At 39.5% G+C, this 11,685-nt stretch overlaps 1 protein-coding gene and 1 long non-coding RNA gene across 3 annotated transcripts in view; both read left to right on the forward strand.

Moving 5' to 3' along the window:
* The window catches only part of LOC5573381 (mitogen-activated protein kinase kinase kinase 4), a 29,452-nt gene extending 21,374 nt beyond the window's left edge, over positions 1-8,078 (forward strand). For both annotated transcript variants that reach the window (XM_021857307.1, XM_021857308.1), the window contains exons 4-7: positions 37-325; positions 7,084-7,190; positions 7,262-7,441; positions 7,506-8,078. In XM_021857307.1, the coding sequence (XP_021712999.1) occupies positions 37-325; positions 7,084-7,190; positions 7,262-7,441; positions 7,506-7,598 (669 nt within the window). In that variant the 3' untranslated portion in view covers positions 7,599-8,078. The remainder of the gene's footprint in view (positions 1-36; positions 326-7,083; positions 7,191-7,261; positions 7,442-7,505) is intronic.
* Positions 8,079-9,183: 1,105 nt separating this feature from the next.
* On the forward strand, positions 9,184-10,258 carry LOC110681493. Its single transcript, XR_002503221.1, has 2 exons — positions 9,184-9,576; positions 9,640-10,258. It is a non-coding gene; the product is annotated as an uncharacterized LOC110681493 (long non-coding RNA).
* The last annotated feature ends 1,427 nt before the right edge of the window (positions 10,259-11,685 follow it).

Consider the following 11,685-nt stretch of genomic DNA (forward strand, 5'->3'; position numbering starts at 1 on the left):
ATGAACATTTTTTAATTCAACTGTTAAATATTTCAGGAGGAACTGCTCATTTTTATGGAGCTGTGTCCCGAGGGAACTTTGGAAAGTTTGGTTGAGCTGAATGGCGGTCTTCCGGAGCCTCAAACTCGTCGTTATACGATACAACTGCTGTCGGGCGTGAAAGAGCTACATCGTCATGGCGTTGTGCATCGAGACATCAAAACGGCTAACATATTTCTTACCAAAGATGGAAATTGCTTAAAGCTGGGAGATTTTGGGTCTGCCGTTAAAATACAGGCCCATACCACAATGCCTGGTGAGCTAAAAGGATACGTTGGAACGCAAGGTAATTATTATTATGTTTAATTTCTTTTAATAATGTCGTTTTGAACATTTCATTTATATATTATTTCTGACATTTTGTGTGCAGTGAATTTATACTACAGCTGTGTGTGTACCGGGAAGGGGGCCTTTTAATTTAATTATAATAGGGTTGATTGTGGGTTATGGTGGCCCATGAAGTGCAAAAATCTTAAGTAACATCAACCAAATGTGTTCATTCGGACCCCTAGGAGTTTCTGTAGAAGATAATGTAAGAGGGTACTGAGTTATTTTTTTTCTCTAACGAGTTGCCTGTTTCACTCTAAAGGAATCAAGATTTAAGTTTCAGCTTTTTTTTTGTTACTAAACAAAAAGACTTACGGATTATTACAGTCTCTTCTTCATTTATTGGATAATCTTTAAAAGAGAAAGAAATAAATTTATCAATTACAGCGGTGTATTTTGTTTTCCGTGTCCCTCCCGAAATGTCAGACAGAAACATCCTCTGTGTTGAAATTTTGTAGGAGGTGAAACCCCCAGAAGAAATTGTCGGCTAAATGAACGTCTAACATGATTAAAAGTGTCAAGGTTCAATATTGGACGCATGTTCCGTAACCGGTCGTTTGAGAACGTTGCGACCCATTGGAAGTCCGCACTATAGAAATCTCAGCCAGCACATCGTTGATGAGTAGTGTGGATCAACCTAATAAAATGCGCTCTCGGGCAATGCCTAGCCGAGGCATTATTTATTAGGTGTTGACATAAATAAAAATCGTTGTGTTTTGATGGACATCTAATTCTTCCGAAAGAGGTGCGCTTTGCGAAAGGGGACAACGTGATTATTGAGCTGAAACCGAATTCAGATTAACTTCTGCGTCCATGAGTCCTCTCGTGGCGTAGGGGTAACGCGCCCTGACTAGAGATCAAGAAGTCCCCAGTTCGATTCTCACCGAGAAGACGTGTACTTTTTCGCAAATTTCACATCAATTTGTCCATTTAATCCGATTGTAAAGTATATGTAATGTTTAATTTTTCGGCAGTTGTAATTATTTATAATTAAAGTTTAAATATGATAGAGCCGATATTTTAAATATGCCAAATTTGTAGCAAGTTAGTTATTTAATAAAAAGAAGTTGTTATTTAATAATAACAAGATTTTATCAAATGTTTTAGGACCACCCTATAGTTTGAACTTCACGTTGGTTGAATCCTCCACCTTAGCTTCGACGCAATCCATCCAAACTCTCTCAGTAACATAAAGGGGTCGAAATAAACAAATATGGGGAAGCGTTACTTAAGATTTTTAGGGTTTGATTTTTTTCATATAATAATTAGCCAATTTCAATTCATTTATTTAGATAACATCTAAACAGATAACACTGAATTAACAATTTCACGCCACAATACTCGGTTCGTGGCCGCATCTCACCATCCTCGGTTCTGTCACACGCTCGCCAAATGGATCGCACTTGAACCGCCCACTTAGTTTGCTGCGCTTCACGCCTTCTTGTACCAACCGGATCCGAAGCGAACACCATCTTTGCAGGGTTGCTGGCCGGCATTCTTGCACATGCCCTGCTCATCATATCCTTCCAACTTGGGCCACCTTCTGGATACTGGGATCGCCGTAGAGTTGAGCGAGCTCGTGGCTCATCCTTCGCCGCCACACACCATTTTCCTACACACCGCCGAAGATCGTCCTAAGCACCCGACGTTCGAAGACTCCAAGTACTTGCAGATCCTTCTCGAGCATCGTCCACGTTTCATGCCCGTAGAGGACTACCGGCCTTATGAGCGTTTTGTACATGGTACATTTGGTGCGCAGCTTCTTGTTTAACCGCAGCTTCTTGTGGAGGCCATAGTAGGCCCGACTTGCACTGATGATGCGCCTCCGTTTTTCACGGCTAACGTTATTGCCAGTCGTCAGCAAGGATCCAAGGTAGACGAACTCGTCAACCACCTCGAACGTATCCCTGTCTATCGTAACACTGCTACCTAGGCGAGCCCTGTCGCGCTCGGACCCACCAGCTAGCATGTATTTTGTTTTGGTCGCATTCGCCACCAGACCAACTTTGGCTGCCTCGCGTTTCAGGCGGCTGTACATGTCTGCCACCTTTTCAAATGTTCGGCCGACAGTGTCCATATCTTCCGCGAAGCAAACAAATTGACTGGATCTCGTAAAAATTGTACCCCATCTGTTGAGCCTGGCTCTCCGCATAACACGTTCTAGCGCAATATCGAACAACAAGCACGAAAGCTCATCACCTTGTCGTAGTCCCCGGCGGGATTCAAAGAATTGGAATGTTCGCCTGAAACCTTTACACAATTTTGCACACCTTCCATCGTTGCTCTTATAAGTCTCTTGAGCTTCCCTGGAAAGCTGTTCTCGTCCATGATTTTCCATGGCTCTACGCGGACGATACTATCGAATGCCGCCCTGAATTCCATGAAAAGGTGATGCGTTGGGACCTGGTATTCACGAAATTTTTGGAGGATTTGCCGTACAGTAAAGATCTGGACCATTGTCGCTCACCCGTCAACGAAACCGGCTTGATAACTTTCCACGAACTCGTTTACTACAGGTGACAGACGCCGGAAGATGATCTGGGATAAAAATTTGTAGGCCGCAAATAGAATGGTGATCGCTCGAAAGTTCTCACAATCTTACTTGTAACTTTTCTAGTAGATAGGGCATATTACCCCTTCCTTCAACTCCTCCGCTGCCCATAACTGCATAACAGTCACATTCGACATTTTTGACAAATTGGAGTTAATGCCATGGAGAGTCATCAAATGATAAATACTTTCGATCAACTTTATGAAATCTGTGAGATTGTCCTAGCAAATTCGAAAAAAAATACCAAGTTGTTTTGTCACATTGGTAATTATAACCGCATAACAGTCACATTGAGATTATAAATGAGCATCGTAATGTAATAGCAATGAAATTTCTATCAGAATTATTTTCTGACTATTTCTTCAGAATGAGATATGAGTTGTTCATAATATCAGCCTCAAATATGCACTTTTAAGTTCGTGGTAATGTTTTGAAATTTTAGTTTCCTCCCATACTGCAATAAAATGCACACTTGGTATTCCATTTACTACATGCCTACTTTTGTCGAATGTTACAAATATGCAGTTATGGGCAGTCCGGAAGCTGTTGTTTCCCAGATTGTGCTTATCAGTCGGTGCAGACAAATGGCCAGCCTATCTGGGCCCATCTTTATGAGTTTAGTTCCGATACCATCCTTACCAAACGAAGAATTCATCACTGGGCTACTGGGTGTTCCATGTTGTCCGTTGCCTAATGTTCGTGATTGTTCAGGCTGTGCAGCCTTTGGCTGAAGACGGTGTAAATTGTCTTTTTATTGTTCTTGAGATGGTGAATGGCATCCTTAACCTCCTTCGTCGAAGTGCTGTTTCCACCTTTCGATCACCTCACGCTCGTCCGTCAAAACGCTCCCATACTATCCCTGCACATCTCAGCTCGCGGCACGTGTTTTTTGAGACCGGCACAGCTGTTCCATTTCCTGGCACTCCGTCTCCTCCAGGCGGCGTTTTTTCTCCCGAAATAAGCTGATCTGCTGTTGCTGGGTCTCTTGCTGGAGCATAACCGCCCTGCCTTTCTCATCCAGAATCTGCCTACATTCCTAGTCGAACCAATCGTTCCGTCGATTCGGTCCCACGTACCCGACGTTGCTCTCAGCTTGCATTGCGGTACCGTACGTTGTTGACGCCGGAGAGTTTTGGGTACAGGTTAACGATCACCGATAGGTCCTGACGTCGATAATGTCGGAGAAGTGCCGTCCATCAATCAGAACGTGGTCGATTTCGTCTGCTATGGTGATGTTCAGGTGTATCGGTATGGATGGCTGTACTGGAAGTAGGTGCTACGAATGGCCTTATTCTTGGAGGCGGCGAAATCAATTAGTCGTAAGCCGGTGGGCGCTGAACCTTTCAATAGTCGGTCTGAATTCCTTCTCCTGGTCAACCTGAGCGTTTAGATCTCCTATGATGATTTTGACGTCGTGGCTTGAGCAGTTGTCGTACTCGCGTTCGAGCTGCGCACAAAAACCGTCTCTATCATCATCAGTGCTTCCAGAGTGAGGGCTGTGCACGTTTATTAGGCTGAAGTAGAATAACCGGGTTTTGATCCTCAGCTTGCACATTCTATTATTGATCGGTCACCACCCGATCACGCGCCTCTGCATATCACCCATCACTATAAAAGCTGTTCCCAGCTTGTGTGTGTTGCCGCAGCTCTGGTAGATGGTATGGTTACCTCTAAACGTTCGCATCATTGATCCCTCCCAGTACACTTCCTGCAACGCTACGATGCCGAATCCACAGTCCTTCAGCACGTCGCCGAGAATGCTTGTGCTCTCGATGAAGTTGAGAGATTCGTATTCTTTTGTTGATTGTTTTTTGCTTGATGGCTTGCAGGGTCTGACACCAACCCCCTTGATTTCCGGAGGACCATTCCCCCAAAATGTTCAGAGGGCCATAGTGCACAGTTTAGCTTAGAGTCCTTCTCTGGCACTCGGACGATGATACGCCGCCCCTGACATGGGGAACAGACGCTGTTGTGAGCCGCTCCTAACATGGAGTACAGACGCTCCAGGTTTGCAGAAGCAAAAGCAAACCCCCCTTTCCGTGTCAGCATACGACCAGAGTTCCCACCGGGGTTAATTACCCGATCTTCCCTAAGGTTACTCGTACCCCGGTCAGTACCGCGAGAAGGTAGGGCTAAGATTTGCTGGGCAGGATGCTAAGGACCGCACAGAGCGGTCTTGAACGAATTCTCAAAAAAATCGGAGAAAAAGTCTCTTACTTGAACTGCATTTGAAATAACATAACTTTTTTTTAACATTTATTTCAAATTAAGGTGAAGATGCATCGAATCCAAACCTCAAATTTTCAAAAGCATAAGAAACTTTTACCCTACTCGAAATTTTTGCCTTACTTTACTCTACCTATGTATGGTATGATTGAATCCCAATTGACTATGTAATAATTTAAAGTAGTCTGAAATCATGTAAAAATGTGTTATATGTCACATAATCTTACAGGATCCTGCTGGATTACATAAGATATAAATGAAGTTTACATGATATATCATGTAGATTTCCATGATATGATAGTTTAGGTACTTTTATACGATTGTACCCCGTTTGACATAAAGTCGTTTGGCATAAAGCCGTTTGGCATAATGGTCGTTTGGCATAATGGCCGTTGGGAAAATAATCATTTGGCATAATGATTGACTTAGAATTAATATCGGCATTTTCGAAGCTTTTATCGAGATCAAAACCACCGAGCCCATAGCAAAAGTTTTTGGTAGGTTCTCAACAAGCGTGGCGTTCGTTCAAAGATGTTCCAAGCTATAAATGTCAAAAATTGTTGTGACATCAGCGAGCATTACTGAATAAAACTCGTGACGGGTCTGGTGGAAGATCTTTTCGGAATAATAATTTTCTCTACATCCCAGAACATAGAATATAAAATAGTAAATTGGTAAAGAAAGTTCTCAGTTATTAGTAAAGGAAACGCTCGTAGAATATGTCGCTGCAGATCAAGCTTTGTCCCAGTATGGACGTAACACTTGATGAAAATTACTTGATAAAATACGGGAAAATTTATTTGCAAAATATTAAAAGCTCTATTACTGCAGCATAATGCAAAAAGAGCCTTTATACGAGAGCAGATTATTTTTCGTTTAAAATGTTTAGGGCTCTAACGCAAAAAAATCTTCTCACAGCATGAATCAAATGAACAACACATTTTTAAAAGAAAATATTTGAAGCAAAACTTTTCAACGATTTAATATAAATTTTAATTTTGGAAGTTTGCCAGAAAAGTGGTGCAGTTTAAATAGGTGCTATACTAGTCTTCAGTGGCTGAATAGTGAACGAGAAAGAATGATAAGCAATCAAAAGAAGGAGGTATTCTGTTATTTTCGGCTATACATATGTTGGCAAAAATGCTGAGGACGGTAAAACTCGAAAGAACCGCCAACTAAATAAAGAAGGGTGCATATTAGATGGCCAGTTCGTCCACCAATGAAATGTTTATAGTTACGGCATTTATGAGTACCACAATTTTTCGGAGAAGTGGACTATTTGAGGAAGCGCGATATTCGGGGAACTGGCGTTCGAGGAAAAGTAGCACATCCCATTAAATCGATTTTACTTTTCTCAAATAACTTGAGCAGATCAATGTTATCGATTACCGCTCTTTTGTCAGTTGGAAGCAAAACAATATCTAAAAAAATAAAGCTTCAAAGAACAGCCTATGTATAAAAGTAGGTAAAATTTATTTAAATTTGAAATCAACAGTTTAATAAGGGTAAATTTGTGCTTAGTGTATCAAAATCTTCAGTGCAAAAATTTATTCCAATAGCGGAACTCAAATAAAGAATTAATATTTGAAAGAAGGGTAATTTCTGGATGAATAAAAAACTACTATTGGCAATAACTTTCCTAATATGATTTAGTTTAATCAAGAGCATATGATTGTAGAACAAAGTGACATTTTGTATCAATTGACTCCACAACAAGCCTGATGTCATCAGAAAGATTCAATAGAAACTTAAAAACGAATGTCATCTTAACAAATTCTTGGTTTCAGACTCATTATTCCAAACGACTATCATGGCAGATGACCATTATGCCAAACGACCATTATGCCAAACGACTTTATGCCAAATGACCTACCACCCTTTTATACAATGTTGGGCAACCCTATTATACAGTCATAGATTAAAGTTTCATTTTATTACAGCTTACATGGCCCCGGAGGTGTTCACCAAAACCAACAGCGAGGGTCACGGCCGGGCAGCTGACATCTGGTCCGTTGGATGCGTGGTTATCGAAATGAGCAGCGGAAAGGTTCGTAACATCCCGTGATTTGGTAGACAAAAGTAGTTACAAATCTACAACGCTGTGTTCTCTAATTGTAGCGTCCATGGTATCAGTTCGATTCCAACTTCCAAATCATGTTCAAAGTCGGTATGGGCGAGTCTCCGGAAATTCCCGACTGTCTCTCCGAAGAGGGACATGACTTTGTTGAGTGTTGCCTGCAGCATGATCCCAAAGAACGCAAAACAGCTGGCGAACTTCTACAGCATAACTTTTGCAAGGTAGTTTTGAAAATCAATTTAAAATTAGCGATTTCAATCACTGTGATATTTTTATGAATCCTAGGTGAGCGACGATAGCATTGAAGATCCGGGAGTAAAAGAGATACGCCGTTCGTTCCGTCGTAACCTACTATCATCTTCATCGGGAAATGCCTAATGTTGAGCAGGACCAGTCTCGTTTCGTTTGTAAGATGCAAATAGCTGCACGTAATAGCATGGAGTCATTTTTTGTTTGTTGAAACTACACACAATTACGAGTATCATAAAGACTGTTCAGTATTGAAGCTGTAACGAGCGATCAAAGGAAAAGGACATTACTACTTAATCTCATGTTGAAATCATACTTATCTATTGTTTTCGTCGAGCGGACATATAAACCAACACACATACTTGAAGAATCATTCCAAAGACTCTTCGGCTAGGAGTCGATGAAAGAGTGGAGGCGGGCTACTTCAGTTTAGTTCAATTAAGTAATTTTAACAACAGTGTTGGGAGAAGCACTTAAACACCCGTAGATAATACTATAAGTGAAAATTTCATTCTGTTCAAAGCTTGTTATTGATCGTGGATCGTTATCCACACAAACAGTACTGTTGCTAGATTTTATTTAAATATATACTTACACTACCAAACATGATTGAACTGTGGAAAATTTCTTTCTGAAACAACCGAACTCCATTATTGTGTGGTGGTGAACTTTATTGTAATTTGTTGATAATACAGATACCTTGTATCATTCAGACACGGCATCGTACATTGACTTAATTTAATAAACTAAAGCAACTTCTCTGTTCCGAATCTTATGTTAACCATCTGATTATAATCTTCAAACGTAGGAGTCAACATGATATACATATATTTATAAATTACTCAATGTAATATTTCAACTAGGTTAATATGTCTTCATCGTTATTTTAGTATGCATTGATTAGTTTATGTAGATTTATTAAAGCATTATTTCCATTGGGGAATTCTTTATTTTAACGTTATATATGTAATTTCTAACAATCATTGCACATCGGTTTAAGCCTATCAAAGCCCTTTAGGGGGTTTGTTTAACTAACGGAATTCTTCTATTACAGTTTTTTTTGGGTTGCGTTCGTAAATAACTGATTAAATCTTGGCAGTTTCTGAATTGGAGTTTCCTGAAGGTACATCGCATACAGCTAGAGAAAGCTTTTCAAGTTATAAATACTAGCTGTGAATTGTACTATCGGATATAAAAGAACTGAAAAAAATGTATAGATATATGTGGAAATTATTTCTTTCTTCTTCCTCTCTCACACAGTGTACGACGAAATTTGGAAAACAAGTAAAGTAATCTTCAGTTTGTTTGGGATTCCATACTAGTATATGGTGAACTAGTATATATGGAGGATCAAAGGCACAGAAAAAAAACATGTTGCAAAACGTGTGAGCAATCAATTTTTGTTTCGCACATATCGTAGGATTCTGACTACTTAGAAAGATGGCGGCCAAGTTATTCATCAGGTCAAGGACTATCATTATTCGAATCAACTGATTGGATATTTTGCCGCCAGGCGGCGCTAGTGAGCACTCAGTTTTTGTTTCGCACATATCTCAGGATCCTGACTACTTATACATATGGTGCCTTCGGCAAAGTTGTTCAATAGGTCAAGAACTATCATTATGAAAATAAATTGATTCGACATTTTGTCACTAGGCAGCGCTTGTGAGCATGAAATTTTTGTTTCACTGATATCTAAGGATCCTGGATCACTTGAAAAATGGTGTCTTTGGCAAAGTTGTTTATTAAATCAATAGCTCTTAATTAGTAATTTAATGGTGGTAAGCTCCATGAAAGATGATACCTGATTTAATCTGGATTATCGGAAATCGGGTATTAAAATTAGTACCCTGTTCGTTAAGCACCAAAGTGGGTAATAACGCAGCCACTTTAGACTTCACGCACAAATTTGAGAATGTGTGCGTGTGAGAATGCCAGCATGAAAGCAAAACCAAGAATGACATTTTTTACCTGTTCTCTGCATGGTTTCCACAGCATTCGTAAACAAACATTGTCATAAGCCAGTATATTGAATTAGAATTCCTAAAATAAATTTTCTTTAACAAACTAATTAAGTTGTTCGCAAATGTAAAAGTAATATTCGCTGGTAAGTAATCACATTTCACACGAATTTTTTGAGTCCATGATGAAGTTTTGTTTTTTTTTTCAGCAGCGTTGACCATACGAACGTGAGCAATATTGATTTCCCGGGAAGAAGTCACTATTCGGGAGAAACGGTCCAAGGATTCAAGAGACAGTACTTTCCTCGAGGACAGTACCCGCTAGCAGCAAGGCGTTTTCTGATTTTTTGCTCAATTCTGCAACGTTCACGCATTTGGCAATCCGTTGGTGCTATATATTACGAATGGAGTTATCTAGCAGAAAACTGTTGCAATGCAAGATCGGCATCACGCCGGGGCATCTACTCAGGAGTTAACATCGACATCACGTTTGAATTGATCTTCGTTCCACCGATGGATATGGATATCTGTCTATCGGAAATTGATATTTCCAAAAGAAGGAATGTAGGGAAAGTGTACCAGTCATGGTTATAATGGTTCCCTATTTGGCCCTAATGTGAAGGTTCGAAAACTTTTACATTTTGGATGTTTTAACGTCAATATGAATTTGATATAAAATTACTTAAACACGCAAAATGGTCAAACATTTGAAAACATTGGGAACCATAATGCCGTGAATGGTGCACCTACCCTACTCGAAATAAAATCTATTGGCCGGCATCACACCATGGATAAGTAAATCTATTACAGGACAGAAAGTGTAATATTGATCCTCAAAGTAATCCGAAGCCCCCTCCCCTTGGTTATGAGACCTTGTGGCGATGGGAGGGCATAATCCATTAGCCCATATGATGGAAACCAAAGGCCTGTAGTGGTGGTATCACATTTTGGCATTTTTTGCTTAATGCCGCGTCATAATTTATATGGCATAGACGCAATAATATCTCGGATGTGATCCAACGGATATTCTGCGTCATTGATGAAATTGATGTCTATTTCAAATAATTAATCTATTCGAAGTGGACATTAATACTATTGGTGACGATCAGTTTGCCTTTTGCTAACCTGAATGATCCGTAGCCACTCTTACTATTGCTCTTAGCTAGCTAGCTCTTAGCTAGCTAGACACATCGTTATCATATGTCGTATATGAATATACTCTGAATGAAATTACTTGTAGATTCACTGAGTAGGAATAAGTCTTATTTTAATATGGTTTTTACATTGCCATAATAAAAAATACCTCTTTTGTAACAACGGTATAAATAATCTGATTCCAGCTTCATTTTCGTAAAATTTACAGGTAGAAAGTAGGCGTTGTGAAGCATTGCATTTGCCACCGAAAAGTGAATCTTGTAGGAGACTGTAATAGAAGCCTAAGGTAACTTTTAAAGTAAATTACTCTTAAATATTCACTATAAAATGACTATGGAAAGTAAGACGCTGAGATCGATCATTAGGGTACACTTGCTAATTTCGAGAAATTGTTGAACAGACAAGAAAAGTGACTTTTTTCTTTAAGGATATATGAACCTAAAGACCTGATATTAACTAGAACTACTACTAAACAGCCTAATTTTGTTAAGACTTGACTACAATTGACATTTAAGACTCTAATCTTACGTAAAAGACAGGAGTAATCAGAATAGCACTTAAATGACAACTTATTCTAAACCATTTCGACTAGACAGTATTAGTAATGACATTGGTACACTACTATTTCAAAAAATTCTGATGGAGCTGCTGATTTTCACAATGCTTTCTTTTCTCAGAAGCAAGGGAATATGGGTATTTTTAAAAAAACTATCACGTCACAATACAAATAAAAAACAGTGTTCATCTGGGCACCATAGCCTAGTCCGTCTGAGTATTGGTCCTGGTAGAGGGGAAACTTGTCAAAAGCCAGACCGAGGGTTCAGCCTTGACAAGTTAAGCTGTCAGGCAGCTCCAACTGAATGCCATACAAAAAAAAAAGAAAAAATCGGGAGCCTCCTAAATATATAGAATCTAAAAACCTTTTCTAATCTTAAATGTTTTCTTTGATTTAGAGCAGTTTCTACTGAATTGTGGTTTTTGATAAGAAAAGTTTTGTAGCATTCTTTTAGAGCAAAATGGTTTAATTTTAATTCATTTTAGAGACAATCCCCCTCCCACCTGTTACGACTTTGGCCTATTGAGGTTGACCTTTCGCTATG

This window comes from Aedes aegypti, chromosome 1, assembly GCF_002204515.2.
Source record: "Aedes aegypti strain LVP_AGWG chromosome 1, AaegL5.0 Primary Assembly, whole genome shotgun sequence".
In the NCBI taxonomy this organism is placed as follows: Eukaryota; Metazoa; Arthropoda; class Insecta; order Diptera; family Culicidae; genus Aedes; species Aedes aegypti.